General features: G+C 42.5%; 1 protein-coding gene across 3 annotated transcripts in view; it reads right to left on the reverse strand.

Moving 5' to 3' along the window:
* myo1ea (myosin IEa) overlaps positions 1–20,212 on the reverse strand; it is a 140,610-nt gene that overhangs the window by 98,894 nt on the left and 21,504 nt on the right. For all 3 annotated transcript variants that reach the window (XM_048562752.2, XM_048562751.2, XM_048562753.2), the window contains exon 2: positions 2,434–2,577. In XM_048562752.2, coding sequence (XP_048418709.1) covers positions 2,434–2,577 — 144 coding nt within the window. The remainder of the gene's footprint in view (positions 1–2,433; positions 2,578–20,212) is intronic.

Consider the following 20,212-nt stretch of genomic DNA (forward strand, 5'->3'; position numbering starts at 1 on the left):
CAAAGAGAAAGCAATGGGGAACACAGGCTCCCCAAGCTCCCGGATAATTCCAAAAGGTGCAAGGCTGGAACATATCCCTTTTCTGAGGTGGAGAACAGATCCTATGCATGAATGTGTGTAACATGGTGCATTTATTGTTGGTAGCAGTGGCCAGAACTGTGCCCAGGATAGGTCAAATCAGGCCGACTATCCCAGGCCCCACAATTTGGGGCTCCCTACTCTGAGACCACCAGCTGTTGGAAGGAACCAAAAGCCAAGATGAGGACGACCTCTGAATAGGTGAGTGTGGCACCATGCATCTGCTCAGTATTTTTCTGCTTTAGGTTTAGGGAAAACAACAGTGGTAATGGTAATCACAGCAAAGTTAAACATGGAGACTCAGAGAACATCATTCACAGAATGCAAGGAAAAGTTGGAGAATCATAGGGAAGGTGTGAGGTTGGGGGAGAGAAGGTTCAGTATGATTAGCCCTGGGACAGGGATCCCTGTACCAACTGTAGGTATGAATCTGGCAGCAGAATACATACATGCACAAGAACAGTATAACAGCCAAGAAAAAATATGTTCACGCCATGTAGCTTTTCTGACTTTAATGTATGTGTTGCGGAACTTAAAAATTAAGGGCAGCCAAAGTAAGTTCAAAATGGCAGCCATCATCATCACAGAGGACCGGTGACTGGAAAATGTCACAGAAATTCAATACCCACAAATAAAAGATTTGCACTTACATAGTGCATTTCACTGGCTTTAAACCATTGAAGTACATTTGCTGATTTTGTACTTATTGTGTTGACCCACAGCAAGAAAGCATGCAATCTTTCAAGCCCAGCTAAACACCACAGTAAAAGGGGATGGCAGAGTTCTGGGCAGATGAATCAAAGGAGATCAAACAGTTTTGCTCATTCACACTTATCTTGATTATTAGGAAGTGAATGTTCAGCAGTTAATGATGGTTTACAGAATGAAGAGGGAGTCGGTTAGCTTAGATGGTTGGACAGGTGGTTTGTGATGCAGAGTGACACCACCAGCACAGGTTCAATTCACTATGAAGTTCTCATCTTCTCGACCTTACCCCTCATCTGAAGCGTAGTAACCCCTAGGTTAAAACATCACCACTCGTCTCTCTCTGATGAAAGAGCAGCACCATGGGCCTCCGGGGCTACAATGACTTTGCCTAATGCTTACAGAATGAAGGGCTGCTATAAATCATACCCTTTCCTGCCTCACTGATGTTCTTTTGACATCCAGTTCTGAACATGTTGAGTTTAAGTACCATTCCTCAAACAGTGAATATTTTACGTTATCTCATGGAACTGTGCTTGCAGCTTCAACAATGAGCAATACCAAACAATTTATCGCAAGAGGTATCATAGTGAAACCTGATCCTACCTCCATAGGTCCAGCACAAGTTGCAGGGTAATTGAAAGGAATAACACTGGTGAATATCCTCCTCTTGATTTGGTAGTGTTGAAGCCACTGGAAGCATTCCTGGTCTCAGCTGAGAAAGCTAGACTCTGCACCGAATAATGGTTGGAATTATTGTTCCATAGATCCCAGCTTATTTATGACTAAACTTGCAGCTTAACAAAAGCCTAAGTAGTCAGCAGATCGGCACATGAGCCAGATAATCGCTGCTTTCTCCCCTTTTACAATACGTACATTGGAAATAATGTCCTTTAAGCAGGATTTGAGCTGCACTAAAGTTAATGGGGATGGGAAAGAAAAAGAGCATTCTCCGACCGAATAAGTTGCCAAGTGGAATTTATTCACTGGAGCAAAATATAGATACACTTTGACAGTGGCCTGAACAGCCAAGACAAAGGCAGCATTTCTAAAAATAAAATCATTAGATAACTGAACTAGTGAGCAATTTTGTATCAAAATCTACTTCTGTTAGAGTCAAAACAACGAATCAACAGAGTTGCTATTAAGAATGGCACTGCATTCTGGTAAATGTCTTGTCATGTTGACACTCTGCCCACTGTTGAAGAGCCATTTTACTGGGACAAAGGTGAGTATTGAACAAGTTGAAGGTAATCTCATCAAAGTCGTTCAATGATCGGCAAGAAGCTCCGAAACCTTTTACTTGCCTATAGCTTTGTACTTACTGTTTAGTTGTTGAAGAAAATACTCAGTCAAGGCAAAGATTTGAGGACAAATATTTGTGCATGAACTGGATGCTTGGGTCATGCAATTATCATTTTAAACCATTTTATTTGGAGGCCAGTCACAGCCCAGAAGGGAGTACACCACAATCGGAGCTAATTAATGGTCATAAATGGCCAACAATGACTTGGGAAGTGCCCACAGTTACCTTTAATTAATTCTGGAATGCACAAAAATGAGAAGTGATCAAGACTTCTGAAAACTGTTAAGTTCACCTTCTTATCTTTGTGGTCTGCATGACTTTTATATTTGGCATTGAAAGGATACAAAAATATAGTCATCCATGTATCGTTTCTTCAGGTTGTCAACAATGCCATCCTCTGTGATTTTTGTGAGAAGCACCATATCGTCCACTCCACTCTGTCTGACATTGTGACTCTGCCAGTGATACCTGTAGTGACCTTTGCTCCCCTGCAAAAGGAGAAGAAGTATAATTAACTCTTAACTTTCAGTGATACTGTAACTTTTTTGGACTTGAAAGATTAACTCTGCTTCTCTCTCCACAGATGCTGCCAGATCTGCTGAGTTTCTCCAGCATCTGCAGTACTTTGCTTTTGTCTGAGTGTGTCCATGAGTCTTCTCGCCCAGACTGAATTGGGTCAGAGGTAAGAGGGCAGCAGGTCTTCATCAGACAGCACACCCCCTTCCCATTAAGAGCCCCACTCCACCAAACTCATCACAATAGGCACTACACTCCAGCAGTGTACGGCCATATACATATAAGCTTCGCAAAGTCATTGATACTTGAGTTCAGACCAGCATCACCAGGAGGGTTAGGCTGCAAATAAAGAGCCTAGAACAAAGACAGCTTTTGTGGAGGGTTATATAATACCAACAGAACTTGCACCGTTAATACTAAAACGTCTACTATATAGAACCGGGCTATCTTAAGCAGACAAAGTGTCATCTATCGTATCTGCAAATATACAGTTGAAAATACAGCCTTCAGGTATTGTTGGGGGAGTGCGATAGAATAGAAGACACATCTTGGTTAACATCATTGGACTCTTGATGTATATTTTAGAAGTGTGCATTCATCCTCAGTATTATCACAATATACATACAACCTCTGTGATTGCGATTAATTAAGTGATCTTTGTTGCATTTCCAAAGATTACCTGACATTGGAGTGAAAGAGTTTGCATTTTGTTTGGTCTTAGATTATAGTACCCCTAAAATGCTCCCAGATCTGGTTAACAAATGTCAACAGTTTTCGTTACATTAATATTAGGAGTGTCACTACGTGAGCCATCAGAAGCAACATTCATCTTTCATAAGCTAGCCAGAAGTAGAGGTAATTAACAATTTCTGTTTAAGCAAGGTGTTGGAGGCTCCTGCATGACCAGTCACCAACACTGTCCCTTGCAATGTGGTTTCATTCCAACTCCAGAGTGATAGTTCTCATGAAATCCCTTAGCATAAAATGAAGCTATGCACCCCATCATGTTGGCATTAACTCTTAAAAAGGAACCAAAGAATTTTTCTTAAATTCTTTTGCCAGAACCTGGAGAAAAATACAACAAGTTTGCCTCCATTCTTTAGTTCAATTCAGCAAGTTCCAGCACATGTATGCATTGCACAATGGCAGGTATATGCCATAAAGAATCAGGGCAAAAGATGGAAAATTATAGGCTGATTAGCCCAACCTCAGTTGTTGGTAAAATTCTAGAATCCATTGTCAAGGATGAGATTTCTAAATTCCTGGAAGTGCAGGGTCAGATTAAAACAAGTCAGCATGGATTTAGTAAGGGGAGGTCGTGCCTGACAAACCTGTTAGAATTCTTTGAAGAGGTAACAAGTAGGTTAGACCAGGGAAACCCAGTGGATGTTATCTATCTAGACTTCCAAAAGGCCTTTCATAAGGTGCCTCACGGGAGGCCGTTAAGCAAGGTGAGGGCCCATGGTGTTCGAAATGAGCTATTGGCTTGGATTGAGGATTGGCTGTCTGACAGAAGGCAAAGAGTTGGGATAAAAGGCTCTTTTTCAGAATGGCAACCGGTGACAAGTGGTGTCCCACAGGGTTCAGTGATGGGGCCGCAGCTGCTCACTTTATATATTAATGGCCTGGATGAAGGGACTGGGGGCATTCTGGCGAAGTTTGCCGATGATACAAAGATAGGTGGGCAGGCAGGTAGTACTGAGGAGTTGGGGAGGCTGCAGAAAGATTTAGACAGTTTAGGAGAGTGGTCCAGGAAATGGCTGATGAAATTCAACGTGAGCAAATGCGATGTTTTGCACTTTGGAAAAAAAGAATACAGGCATGGACTATTTTCTAAACGGTGAGAAAATTCGTAAATCAGAAGTGCAAAGGGATCTGGGAGTGTTGGTACAGAATTCTCTAAAAGTTAACTTGCAGGTAGAGTCCGTGATTAAGAAAGTGAATGTAATGTTGTCGTTTATCTCAAGAGGATTGGAATATAAAAGCAGTGACGTGCTTCTGAGAATTTATAAAGCTCTAATTAGGCCCCATTTAGAATATTGTGTCCAATTTTGGGGCCCACACCTCAGGAAGGACATACTGGCCCTGGAGCGTGTCCAGCAGAGATTCACACAGATGATCCCTGGAATGGTAAGTTTAACATACGGAGTGGATTCGATTGGCCGAATGGCCCTACTTCCACTCCTATGTCTTATGGTCTTATATGAGTAATATAACTGCGCCACAGAGGATCTTAAGTTATTCTAATGTTGAGGATGAATACTTTTTTTTAGCATATCATGGAAATGCAAATGTAAAATAAGTTATTTGCTAGCATTTAACCTACATAAATTGGCAAGTTAGCATAGCCTTTCCCGCAGGCTTGGAGAGACTTAGTACAAGAGTTCAGCTGACTATATTTAATGCAGACAGCAGAAGTGTCCAACCATTGACCTGTGGTAATGCTAGTCTAGATAGTCCAAACGCAAGATCCTGTATTAGTGCTCAAGCTACAGGCTTATGGAAACCAAGTTTCAAGTAACAGGGGGATTGAGTTTAAGAGTCGTGAGATCTTGTTGCAGCTCTATAAAACTTTGGTTAGACCGCACTTGGAATACTGCGTCCAGTTCTGGGCGCCCTACTATAGGAAAGATGTGGTTGCTTTGGAGAGGGTTCAGAGGAGGTTTACCAGGATGCTGCCTGGACTGGAGGGCTTATCTTATGAAGAGAGGTTGACTGAGCTCGGTCTCTTTTCATTGGAGAAAAGGAGGAGGAGAGGGGACCTAATTGAGGTATACAAGATAATGAGAGGCATAGATAGAGTTGATAGCCAGAGACTATTTCCCAGGGCAGAAATGGCTAGCACGAGGGGTCATAGTTTTAAGCTGGTTGGTGGAAAGTATCGAGGGGATGTCAGAGGCAGGTTCTTTACGCAGAGAGTTGTGAGAGCATGGAATGCGTTGCCAGCAGCAGTTGTGGAAGCAAGGTCATTGGGGTCATTTAAGAGACTGCTGGACATGTATATGGTCACAGAAATTTGAGGGTGCATACATGAGGATCAATGGTCGGCACAACATTGTGGGCTGAAGGGCCTGTTCTGTGCTGTACTGTTCGATGTTCTATGTTCTATGTTCTAAGTTCCACCCTGGGTAAAGGTAAGAAAGCTTTGAAGTCTAAGCTACAATAGAGGTCAGCACACACTGGCCTTGCTTGAATGAAAAAAAAAGTGATAATAATACGCAAACCCAATGGTTCTGAAAACAATCACATTAGCTCATGAGTGGACCAGGAAAGGCTGTACTTTGATCCTTGCTGTGTACTACCGAAGCCAATGGCAGGTACATTGTAGTAGGGCTGTTACAATTTGTTTCAATTTTCCTATTAGGAAGAGGGGAAGTCAATCAGGCTTCCAAACCTTCAATGCTACTCAGTGACTCCTGGTGAAAGACTTTATTTATAGAGTATGGTGAGGGCTCTCCCAAAATAATTAACCAGCCTGTTAACATTCACAAAAGGTCAGGAACGATGAAGATTCAAAACAAAACACACTCCTGACCCGCCTTTGATTAGTTGCAACGATGGCACAGTTGCTGTCATGCAATCGTTGTAGAAAACAGGGTATGTGGACTAGTGAGGGTTCTCACTCTTGACTAAGAAATGGAAATATATATAGCAAATACCTCAATGGAATCACCTGCAGATTCCTATTGTTATTCATGCAGTTTCTTCTAACAATTTAATTATTTGTCCACTTGATATATTTCCATTTCTTAGTCAAGAGTGAGAATCCACACTAGTCCACATACCCTGTTTTCTACAACGATTGCATGACAGCAACTGTGCTATCGTTGCAACTAATCAAAGGCGGGTCAGGACTGTGTTTTGTTTTGAATCTTCATCGTTCCTGACCTTTTGTTTGCTGTAAGAACAGTCTAACATTTCATGCTGCCAAGATTGTGGAAATTTACATGGTTTAAAAATGTGAAGTATGCTTCATACAGCAAAACAGTCCTCTCCCATATGTCCAAGGACATGTTAAAAGTTCTGTATATGGCAGACAATGGAAGATAAGATATAAAGGAAGGCGCAAAATACCATAAATATTCCAAACCGTACTACAGCATGTGTTCAAGTTTATTTATATTAAAATGTACCTTTTCTCACAGACAGTATAAAAGTTAGAAAACATCATATTAACAATGATTAGAAACCTAGCTGCCATTTATAGATAATAAATTGAACTTCAAATGTTTCCACTCAAAATTGTATGATCCACTAACGACCTGACTCACTGAAATATTGATGGTGTTGTTCCGGTGCCACACTTTATATTGTGTTAAAAAATGGTAATGAATTATAAAATTAACGTGAGGTATGTCAGCTTTTTTCTTGGCTGATCAACAATGAATGTATTTTAAGAGCTGTTGTTTCAAATACCCCTCAAAATGATTTAAAAAAACAAAAGAAAAGAACTGTGGATGCTGGAAATCAGAAACAAAAACAGAAGTTGCTGTTTCTTCAGAGCTCTGCTTTCTCCGCAGTGATGCTGCCAGACCTGCTGAGTTTTTCTAGCAATTCCTAATTTTGCCCCTACAAATAATGACGTGAACAAGGCACTTAGTTGAATATTCTCTGTCCCCTATGTTAAGACAAGTGTTAATCCAACAAAAATAAACAGCGCAATGCTTTGTTAATGCAACAGATGTTCATAATTTAAAGTGTTTCGATACTCATAATAAAAACCAGTAAACTGAGAGGAACATTGACATTCAAAGATATTCCTAAAGTCTAGATGCATATTTCACATTACCCACAGAATAAGGTGGCATATAATACAACAAAATTACATTAAATGCTTGTATGTGAATAATATCTGATAGAAAGCATACCCATGTATATTCTTCAACACTCTTACACTTGTCCTTATCCTGACTTTTTAAATCCCTCCATTGTCTCACTCCCTTCTGTATAACCTACTTCAACCCAAAGTCCCCTGATGTACCAGCACTCCTCCAATTCTGGCCTCTTGTGTACCTTGATTTTAATCTCTTTACCACCTGTTGATGGTGCCTATGGCAGCCTTGATCCCCTATCTCTAGAACTGCCTTCCTGAACTTTCCTTTCAGTCGCCCTGCTTAACTTCATTTGACCATCTGCCTGAAGATCACATCATGTCATTCAGCATCACATTTTGTTTCGTAGAGTCATTGGGCACAGAAACAGACATTTTGGTCCAACCAGTCCACACTGAACATAGTATCAAACTGATGAAGGGTCTCAGCCTGAAACGTCAGCTTTTGTGCTCCTAAGATGCTGCTTGGCCTGCTGTGTTCATCCAGCTCCACACTTTGTTATCTAGTATCAAACTAAACTAGTTCCACCTGCCTGCTCCTGGCCCATATGCCTCCAAACCTTTCCTACTCATGTACTTATCTAAGTGTCTTTTAAATATAGTAACTATGCTTGCATCCAGCACTTCCTGGAGAAGCTCTTTCCATGCCCACACACCCTCTAGGTAAAATATTTGTCCCTTGTGTCTTTTTAAAATCACTGTCCTCTCAACGTAAAAATAAGTCCCCCACTCCTGAAATAGCCCACCCTGGGGAAAAGACACCTACCGTTAACCCTATCTATGCACGTCATGATTTTATAAACCTCTATAAGGTCACCTCTCAAACTCCTAAGCTCCAATGAAAAAGATTTCAGCCTATTCAGCCTTTCTTTATAACAGAAACCTTCCATACGTAGCAAAATCCTGGTAAATCTCTCCTGAATCATCTCCAACTCAATGATATCCTTCCCATAACAGAGCAATCAGAACTGTACAGAGTACTCCAGAGGAGCCCTCACCAATGTCTGTACAAACTTAACTTGACTTCGCACTCCTATACACAAAGGTCTGAGCAATGAAGGCAAGCATGCCAAATGCCTTTTCAACTACCCTGACTATGTGTGACGTAAACTCCAAAGAATTATGTACCGGAACCCCTTGGTCCCTCTGTTCATGTTGCCGTTGTGAAACATATTGGGGTATTTTACTACATGATTGATGCTCTGTAAATGCAAGTTGTAGCTGTTTGGCAAGCTGACGTTTTGCTGTGGAAGCCTGAAAAGCAATTGAGATCTTTACGAATGCCCACTCCACCATTTGATTAAATTGTGGCTGATCTGATTGTGGCCTGGCTGACCCAACAGTCATTAATTCCTTTGTCTATCAGCCTTGGTTCAGTGGTAGCTCTTTACCATTGATTTAGAACAATGTGAGTTGAAGGTACACTGCTCAGCCTTGAGAATAAAATCCAATCTGACACCCCAGTGCAGTACTGAGGCGATGCTAGGCTATGAGAGATTCTGACTTTGGTTGGGATGTAAAACCGAGGTCCGACCTGCTTTCAGCTGAAATATCTCCTGGTACTAGCGAAAGAATGGTGGCATTCTTCTGGTGTCCAGGCCAACATGCATCTGTCAATGATCTAAGGATTATCTGCTCATTATCACTCTATTTGTAGGACCTTGCTGTATGCAAATTGGCTGCCACATTTCTTACATTACGGCTGCAATTACTCTTTTCAGAATACTTCATTCACTGTAAACCAACTTGGAGCATCCCAAGATCATAAAAGACATAATATAAAATGCAACTTAGCTTTTTCATAACTAGTCAAAAACTAGCAAATACCTCAATGGAATCACCTGCAGATTCCTATTGTTATTCATGCAGTTTCTTCTAACAATTTAATTATTTGTTCACTTGATTACTTCACAGGGCAATCTACAATAGCCCTTATTTTCTCAAGTCAGTGTCTACAAAGTTGCATAAATGCACTCAATGAGTATCTCTCCACTTCTCATAGTGCTGCCTGCACTGAATGAATTCCTCTAGAGGCTTGTTAGGGAGGGAGCTGTTTTCATCTATCCATTCAAATATAATCATAAACTGGGATGCAGGTCAATGGATTTGCCTACAATGGTTACTGCACTGAAAATAATTCAGTATATAAAGCACTTTTAGAAGTTTCATCTTACCAAAAAATCCCTATAAATGCAAGTATTATTACTTTAGCTATATCTACTCAGTACAGTAATTGCAATGGCTTCTTCATGCAAAGTGGGACTCCTGGTGTCAGTGCCTAAATTTCCACATTGTGTCCTTTCCAACTGAACAAGTGTAGGAAATTATCTTATTCAATGGCATGCTGTCGAAGCCCTGTATTTCACCAGCTCAGCTGAATGACCAGAAACATCACTAATCTTTGTTGATTATCATCAATAGTAGCAACCAACAGTTCAAAGAAAAGGGAGCCAAGGTCTTTACAAAAATACCTAGGCCAAAATAACATGTGGCAACGATCATAAAGTGAGTAATTTTATTATGATGAGTTTCTTATAATGTATGAAATTTGATTACAATTGTTTATTTTTATTTTTAACAATGATGCAGGCCCAAGAAATACAAAAGCGCATGGTTAAGTACTGCTACTGTATTTAATAAAGATACCTGCTATTTTGATAATTAATGCATCATTTACTGACAACTGCTATTGCCTGGGACCCCCTTTTCCCAATCCTTAAATTTGCAAAGCCGAAGGAATTTTAAACACAACCTCAGATCCACAGCCAGTCAAAGTGCTTTTGAAAATTTCTTTCCCATATAAGGAGAATAGAAAGCTAATACTGTGGTAAAGGAAATAGTCATGGTTTTGATTTAATCACAGAGCTAGCATTTTCTCATTTAACCAATGCATAAAGGAGGTATGTCTGGACGCAAAAATTCCTCCAACGAATACTGCAAATATTTTCAGCAGTTTATGAGTAATGGTCCTGTGAAGTGCTAATAAAAACATAGTTGCTTTAAGTGACTGACCATTTTCCCACTTAATCAATTAACTGAAGATGGCACATTTAAAATTCCATAGAATTAAACTTACTTAAAATCAGGTACCTTTGTTCAATCCCGTAGGAGCTCAGTTTGGTAATAGATGTCTGTCAGGCCTCCTTTATATACATATGTTTTAAAATTTTAATAATCACCTTCAGTGAAATAAGGTTAAGGCACAAAGGCAGAGGCTTCCCTCAAAGTGGCAAGGCAAATTTTCACAGCAGAGGCAGAGAAATGACATAAGTATTCAACACAATAGGGGGATTGTGTTCTAGATTGGGTGTTTCATGATTATATACAGGTTGAACCACACTTCAGTCACTAATCTTACCACAATCTCACCCCTAACCTCCAGGCTGTGACAACTATTAAAAGAAATTTTAAAAGTCTATTGTGTCAGTTCAGCCTGCAGCAGATGTTGAGTTTATTGCAACAAAAGCAGCATCCGCCACGGGGGAGTTTTCCGCAATGCAGGGAAACTAAAAAGAACCCCTCAGTGACAATGAAAGGGGGGAACGTACTTTAGTGTAAAGCCCTGCCCTGTACGATGTTGAGCTTTTCATATTCGCCATTTTGTCACGGCATTACGGGGCTCATTGCTTGGCACTGCTGCCTCACAGTGCCAGGAACCCAGATTCAATTCTAGCCTTGGTCTCTGTGAAGTTTGCTTGTTCTCCCTGTGTCTGCTTGGTCTCCTCTGGGTGCTCCAGTTTCCTCCTACGGTCCCAAGGTATGCACATTAAGTGAAAATGGCTAAAATTGCACTATAGTTTCCAGGGATGTACAGGTAAGGTGGATTAGCCATGGAAAATGCGGGGTTAAAGTGACAGATTGGGGGCTAGGTTTGGGTGGGACGCTCTTCAGAGGTTCAGTACAGATTAAATGGGCCAAAAGGCCTCTTTTCATACTGTAAAGATTCTGTGAACACCCTTTTCTCTTCAGACACAAAGCCAATGTCAGCCATTTTCCCTCTTTGGGATACAAAAGATCCCATTACATTGTGTTAAAGAGCAAGGGACTTCTGCTGGTGGCTGCCTAAGACCAGCAGCTATATCTTATCCAAGAGCAGGTGGTGTGTACTGGTAATGTCACTGGATTACCAATCCGGAGGCCCAGGTTAATGCTCCGTGAGATGGGTTTGAATCCCACCATGGCAGAAAGTGAAATTTGAAATAAATGAATAAATCTGGAATTAAAAGCTCCTTGAATGGTGACAGTCTCTTGGCAACTGAAAGACACGGCTAAGCAATTTCACAACCATTGCAAATCTAAGTTCTATAGTCCTGCCACATCCAGTCATGAATAGCGGTGGACATCTAAACACCTCAGTGCAAGTTCCACAAATGTCCCCATCCTCAATGAAGGGGTATCTTAGCACATCAGTACAAAAAGTAAGGCTGAAGCATTTGTAACAACCTTCAGCCAAAGTGCCAAATGGATGATCCCATCACCATTTCGTCAGAAGGACACAGCATCATTGATGCAAGTCTTTCTGCCATTTGATTCACCCCATATGATACCCAGAAATGTCTAAAGACATTGGCTATGGGCCCTGGCAATGTTCCAGCAATAATATTGAAGACATGTGCACCAGAACTTGTTGTGGCCCTGGCAAGTTGTTCCATTATAATTACAACATTGGCTTCTATCCAACAATGTGAAAAATTGTCCAGGTATCTCTTATACATTAAAAGGGGCCCAGCCAATTACCACCTATTCTACTCTCCATCATCAGTAAAGTGCTAAAGGGGGTATTCACAGTGTTATCAAACAGCAATTACATGTTGACTGACATTCAGTTTGGGTTCCGTCGCATCCACTCATCTCCTGATGTCATTACAGCCTTGGTTTGAACACAGACAAAAGAACCGAAGTCCAGAAGTAGGTGAGGAGAGAATGACAGCTCTTGACATCGAGGACACATTTGATAAGTGTTGCATCAAGGAGCTCTAGCAAAATTAGACTGAACAGGAATCAAGAGCTCTCTGCTGGGCTTGGAATCATACCCAACATTGGAAGATAGTTGTTGAAGGATAAGCATCGCATCTCCAGGTTTGCAAGTTCTCAGAAACAGATGCAGTCAAAATGCAGTAAGACCTGACATTTTTGGAGTTTGGTCTGAAAAGTGACTTGTATCAGTAATGCCAAACAAATGCCTGGCAATGACTATCCCCAACAAGAGAACATTTAGGCATCACTCCTTAGCATTCAATGGCATCACCATCACTGAATCATAATCATCAACATCCCCGGGTTACCACTAACCAGAACTGAACTGGATTCACCACATAAACACATAAGAGCATAGTAGAGGCCAGGAACACTGCAGCGAATAACTCACCTCCTGACTTCACAAACCATGTCCACCATCTACAAGTTCAAGAAGACAACTCACTGTCCACCTTCTGAAGGGTAACTAGAGATGGGTACCAGATGATGGTCATCCTTACCCATTCTCACTGATATGTGATTCCAGACCCACAGTAATGTAGTTGACTCCTAACTGCCCAAGAGTTTGTTCAGCTCAAGAGCAATCAGAGATGTGAAAAAAATACTGGCCTTGCCAGTGATGCCTACACACATGAAAGAATAGAAACAAAAAAACTGTCCTTAATGTGTGGAAATCAACAGAAAGCATTACAAAGGGTCATGAACTGCTAATGGGATTAGGAAAGAGTGTGTGTGGGTCCAGTTGAATGAGAAAACTGCTGCCATCATTTGTTTTGCTTCTGAAACATGATGTTTTCATCAGATTGGAATCGACGGTGATCAAACCAAACTTCCCGACTGGAAAAGCATACATTCCCACTTGAGTAAATGGGATGGGCCCAGTAGACGCAAAGTAAACGGTGCTAAATGACTCACTCACAGTGTAGAATTGCTAACTCAGAACACGAGAATACAAAACAACAGATTCAGCTGATACTACCAAAACTGTGACAGAATTTTGAAAACTGCAGCACTTAAGGCTTGTATAACAGTTTCTTTTACAAGCTGTGGGATTCAAATTTGCTGAGTTAATTCATTATCCTGCATTTAACTGAACTATACAGACTAGGACTGTTCCAAATGCTATTCTAGGATTTGGCTAAAGTAACTGTTTTTGGACAGGGTAGTGTTTGTTTAATTCTTTTTGTGTGATGTGGACATTGCTAGTTAGGTCAGCACTTGTTGCCCATCCCCGACAGCTTTCAGAAGCTGGTACTGAGCTGCTTCTTGAATCATTTGTATTTTAGTGGCAGCTTAGTGCAATTGAATGGCTTGCTGGCCATTTCAAACCGACTACATTCCTATGCGTCTGCAGTAACATGTAGACCAGACCAGGTTTTGATGGCAGATTTCCTTCCTTAAAGAGCATTAGTGAACAAATAGGTATTCACAACAACAAGTCACCATTACTGAGTCTAGGGTCACAATTTTCACCTCCCTAGAGATAGCAAAATAATTGTGCATGAAGGGGAAATAATGGGGAGTTTTGACCCCGGAGAAACTCACCCCTGCTTGTTGTATCATTAATTAAGTCAAGGGAGAGAAGGTCCATGACTTACCCATCAGCAATTAAAACCCTAATGGTTCAGTAATAGCCACATAACCTCAGCACAAGACCTCAGCAACTTCCTGATCACCTGCCTTCCCAACGAATCAGCAAATTGTCTGGTTTCCTGATTGAAAAACAAGATGACCTTCCTGTTCGGTTTCCAAGTCTTCAAATGGGGGAAACAAAAGAGAATAAGGGGCAGGTGGGGGCTGCAGAGAAGGGGTAGGCTTTTGAAACCCATCCGTAGACCTTTATCCAATTACCTTAACCTGTTTCTCCCTGCAACACCAACCCCATGAGTACAGTATATATAAGCAACTTATTTGTTCAGCTCTGGACCCTACGCCCTCTGCAAGGACTAGACTCCACTAGTGATCTTTCGGACCCATAGACTGCTGGGCTCTCACTGGCTGGTAGCTTCTGGCGACCAGGGATGCCAATGTCATTTGCTGATGAGTTCACTGAAACTCACCATCCAGCTCCTAACAGCCTGAATGTAACAATATGTTTTCTCTGCAGTGGGAAAGGCAAATTGATTGCCACCTAACACACTTTTTCCAATGCTTAAAAAAAAATTCTTATTTCAATTCTAACTTTATTAATTACACTTCAAATCCCACCAGGAAAATGGTGGAAATTTAACTGTATCCCAAGAACCTAGGTCTGGATTACTAGACCAGTGGTATCAATGTGCCACTACAGCCACGGTATAAGTGTTACAATCAGTACTGTTGCCCCAGGTTTTTTATTGGTCATCATCCAGCAATTATGCTCAAGCTGACTTTACTGGGCTGTTGGTGGCAGTGTAGGATGCAGACTGCACATGACGCTCTCAATTTGGCCCAGACCATACAGCAAAGTTGCAGTTGATTGCATGGAATAAAATCCACTTGGATGGGCTTAGCTAAGGAAAGTTGAGGCACTTGCAACTGTATCTCAAAGGAAGAGGTGTGGAAAGAAAAATAAAATTATAAACGTGACACTGGAGGCCCTGCAAGAGTGCAGAACAGTAAAGTCATTGTTTTAATGCAGCATTTGTTGAGACACTAGAATGCAATATTTAAGGAGGGTTGTTAATAGCACACACCACTGCCAGAATTGACTGAACTCAGAGCTCAAAATAGTCTGTGCTCTTAGACAAAGTGTTCTGAAGAAGGACATGTAGATAGGATTGTATTAACTCAGCAATAAAGTAAAGCAATGGCAATAAGTTACAAATAAAGTGTACGTTCATTGCAAAGTCCCAGTGTGGGTAGGGATACTTTACAAAAATACTTTGTTCATCTGGTGATAGCTTCACAAAAAGCTTTCCAGAAATATTATTGATTAATCCAGCCAATTACAAACCACAACTGTTCCAACCAGACTATGGCTGATATCAGGGTAGGCCAGCAAATCAGTACGCACTGTAACAAAGCAGGGAGATAGTAACTCTCCTGACACAGAGTTCTTGGTTACAGCTGCTGTAATGAAACATTGTGTTTTCCCATTTGCCAGATTCATCATCAAACCACAGTCCCACATCTTCTGGTGGCTGATTCAATTGATCTTTGGAATGCAACAAGTCACCACCCCTATACACAAGAGGCAGACAGCTGGACAGTATGGGAAATAGAAAAGATTCCCAACATCACAAAAAGGGCTCATAGTTTTTTTGTGAAATGTCATGGTCAACATGCCTTTAATGTCATCATATCCACACCTGCTTTCTTATGGTAGCACAGGTAACGAGTACCTCAAAGGAAGAGGTGGGGAAAGAAAAATAAAATTCCAGAAGTGACACTGGAGGCCCTGCAAGAGTGAAGAACAGTAAAGTCATTGTTTTACTGCAGCCTTTGTTGAGACATTAGAAAGAGGCCACTTGGCCCGTCAAGTCCAAACTGACTCTTCGAACAGCAAGCATATCACTCAGACCGATCCTCTATCCTATCCCTGTAACCCTGCATTTCCCTTGGTCAATACACCTAACCTGCACATCTTGGGCTGTGAAAATAAACAGGAGCACCATGGTGACCATGAAATTATTATCAATTGTTATAGAAACCTAACACGTTCACTAATTCTCCTTTAGGGAAGGAGATCAGCCATCTTTACCTGATCTGGTCAACACATGACTCCAGACTGACAGGTTGACTTTCAACTGTCCTCTCAAATGGCCCTTCAAGCTCATTTGGGACTGGGGGTGAGCAAACTTCATATCACACAGGGAAAAAGTTAAAAAAAAAAGACAAGCCCTTGGGGTGTGTGGTGCAGGCTGCCGAACCTGCACCCCAAAGGGGTTATCAGCTGAATTACATTTGAGTCCCAATCAGGGACCATTTCAAAATGCCAACGACATCTTGCCAATTAATTGGCAAAGGTCACCCAGCAGCAGGCAGGGAGGGAAGGTTTTATGCAACAAAGAGAGGGCCACAGGCAAGGAGGGCAGCGTCCACAGCCCGAATGAGACCCCTCAAGTTCTCTCATCTAGCACTGGCCCGATGATGATTTAAATCATTTTATCCAAATAGTAATGATGTAGGGCCCCGCTCTCCTGCCCACTTCATGACACATTTCCAGCCCTATCTGGTGCCTTTGTAAACTGGCCCTATCTTCACAATCTCCAACAGCCATTAGAACGTAAGGAAGACATCTGCTTAATTAATGCTATAGAAAGCTCATTGCCAACAACATAGGGTTATCTTGGATAATAAAATGTGAGGCTGGATGAACACAGCAGGCCAAGCAGCATCTCAGGAGCACAAAAGCTGACGTTTCGGGCCTAGACCCTTCATCAGAGAGGGGGATGGGGGGAGGGAACTGGAATAAATAGGGAGAGAGGGGGAGGCGGACCGAAGATGGAGAGTAAAGAAGATAGGTGGAGAGGGTGTAGGTGGGGAGGTAGGGAGGGGATAGGTCAGTCCAGGGAAGACGGACAGGTCAAGGAGGTGGGATGAGGTTAGTAGGTAGCTGGGGGTGCGGCTTGGGGTGGGAGGAAGGGGGTGGCCATGGGCACCCGCATGGGCCCCAGCTATGCCTGCCTCTTTGTAGGTTACGTGGAACAGTCCATCTTCCGCACCTACACAGGCCCCAAACCCCACCTCTTCCTCCGGTACATTGATGACTGTATCGGCGCCGCCTCTTGCTCCCCAGAGGAGCTCGAACAGTTCATCCACTTCACCAACACCTTCCACCCCAACCTTCAGTTCACCTGGGCCATCTCCAGCACATCCCTCACCTTCCTGGACCTCTCAGTCTCCATCTCAGGCAACCAGCTTGTAACTGATGTCCATTTCAAGCCCACCGACTCCCACAGCTACCTAGAATACACCTCCTCCCACCCACCCTCCTGCAAAAATTCCATCCCCTATTCCCAATTCCTCCGCCTCCGCCGCATCTGCTCCCACGATAAGACATTCACTCCCGCACATCCCAGATGTCCAAGTTCTTTAAGGACCCCAACTTTCCCCCCACGGTGATTGAGAACGCCCTTGACCGCGTCTCCCGCATTTCCCGCGACACATCCCTCACACCCCGCCCCCGCCACAACCGCCCCAAGAGGATCCCCCTCGTTCTCACACACCACCCTACCAACCTCCGGACACAACGCATTATCCTCCGACACTTCCGCCATTTACAATCCGACCCCACCACCCAAGACATTTTTCCATCCCCTCCCCTGTCTGCTTTCCGGAGAGACCACTCTCTCCGTGACTCCCTTGTTCGCTCCACACTGCCCTCCAACCCCACCACACCCGGCACCTTCCCCTGCAACCGCAGGAAATGCTACACTTGTCCCCACACCTCCTCCCTCACCCCCATCCCAGGCCCCAAGATGACATTCCACATTAAGCAGAGGTTCACCTGCACATCTGCCAATGTGGTATACTGCATCCACTGTACCCGGTGCGGCTTCCTCTACATTGGAGAAACCAAGCGGAGGCTTGGGGACCGCTTTGCAGAACACCTCCGCTCAGTTCGCAACAAACAACTGCACCTCCCAGTCGCAAACCATTTCCACTCCCCCTCCCATTCTCTTGATGACATGTCCATCATGGGCCTCCTGCACTGCCACAATGATGCCACCCGAAGGTTGCAGGAACAGCAACTCATATTCCGCCTGGGAACCCTGCAGCCATATGGTATCAATGTGGACTTCACCAGTTTCAAAATCTCCCCTTCCCCCACTGCATCCCTAAACCAGCCCAGTTCATCCCCTCCCCCCACTGCACCACACAACCAGCCCAGCTCTTCCCCCCCACCCACTGCATCCCAAAACCAGTCCAACCTGTCTCTGCCTCCCTAACCGGTTCTTCCTCTCACCCATCCCTTCCTCCCACCCCAAGCCGCACCCCCAGCTACCTACTAACCTCATCCCACCTCCTTCACCTGTCCGTCTTCCCTGGACTGACCTATCCCCTCCCTACCTCCCCACCTACACCCTCTCCACCTATCTTCTTTACTCTCCATCTTCGGTCCGCCTCCCCCTCTCTCCCTATTTATTCCAGTTCCCTCCCCCCATCCCCCTCTCTGATGAAGGGTCTAGGCCCGAAACGTCAGCTTTTGTGCTCCTGAGATGCTGCTTGGCCTGCTGTGTTCATCCAGCCTCACATTTTATTATCTTGGAATCTCCAGCATCTGCAGTTCCCATTATCTCTAGGGTTATCTTGGCTCTGTTGCTGAAGACTGTTAATATCTTCAGAGTACCAAGGCAATGCTGCACTGTCACAGATGATGTCGTTTGGATGAAATTTTACAACAAGGCAGCATCTGCTTGCTCAAATGGATTCAAAAGATTCTATTCCAATGTGTGCTGGCCATAACTCAAACAACACAAATGGATAATTCGTCTCATAACTGATCATGGGGCCTCTGGTCAGACTGATTTCTCCAGTTGCCTGCATAGAAATAGGAAGAACACTTCAAAATATTTAGTTTTATTGTTTGGAAACGTCCCTTGGGAACTTGAGGATGTGGAAGCTGCATCACAATTGTGAAATGAAGAGAATAAGATAGTTACAAGACGTCATGTAATCATCAATAACTAACCAAGTTGTTTGAAAAAAAACCTTACACAACATCTGAAAATAATACATTACTTTCACTCACTGCCTTTTAACTGTAAAGCTTAAGCAGAATGCAGTATTTAATGACAGGGCGTGAAGTAATATTAAAGAAATAGAGAAGAATACATCATCTGATTAATAAGTGAATTAATAATTGGGATAGGTATAAAGAATATTCTAAGAAGAACTTTCTACTCCTCATCAGGGCTGGTACTAGAAGTTTATCACTGAGCACTGGTGAGGATAATCTGGTTCTACTGTATACCTGCGCTGTGTTAATTTTGCACATCTGCTTCTGAAGTTGGAATCTATCAGAGCAAAAATGCCAGATTTGCCAAAACTGGCTCGTCAGCAAGACTACATCCTCATAGATTTATCAGAATATATACCAGGGCAACAACTGCATCTTTTCAATGGATAAAAGTCACTTTCCACAGCAGATACACTGGGATCTGCAGTAGTACATCAAACCTACCAACTGTGTGAGATACGAGACGACTGCTGTCATCCGCAGCTCAGCAACAATCGAAACCCTTCAGGCAGTTCAACATAAAATAGGGCAAGTGGAAACCCAAAATGTTGCTTGTGCAATAAAAAAAATCACTGCATAAATTCAGCCAGCATTTCACAATTTAGACAGTGTAGAAGCAGAGAATATTAAACAAGGAAATAACAGTGAAACAGTTAACACTCTGAATGGTTACTGCACTTTTTTAAATTCAAGTAATATGTAGAAAGATTTAAAATACAAAAACAGTGGGATTTTAACTCATCTACTAGTCAAACAGTGGTTTGTTTGATTCGGCCTTTATCCAGATAGGTTAAACTAAAGAATTAGTGTGCAACAGTTGGGTGTCACCCCAACTCCACCCAGACATTTTCTTGAAATGGATTGCCAACATCATCTTCTATTTTCAGCTCAACAACAACTGTATAAAATGGTATATTGCTTATTCTGATGGCTTAACTACCATATATCAATGAGCCTTGCATAATGTATACCCAGAAACTTCCTGAGGCAGAATGTTGCTGGTACCCTAAATGCATGAAAAACATAGGCATGCATACAGTAAACATTCATAGGAATGTCGTGTGTATGTTATTAGAAATTCAGTAGATTTCTACATTTACAAACAAACTAAAAGCTTAAACATTGCTAAAATGAG

This window comes from Stegostoma tigrinum, chromosome 33, assembly GCF_030684315.1.
Source record: "Stegostoma tigrinum isolate sSteTig4 chromosome 33, sSteTig4.hap1, whole genome shotgun sequence".
NCBI lineage: Eukaryota > Metazoa > Chordata > Chondrichthyes > Orectolobiformes > Stegostomatidae > Stegostoma > Stegostoma tigrinum.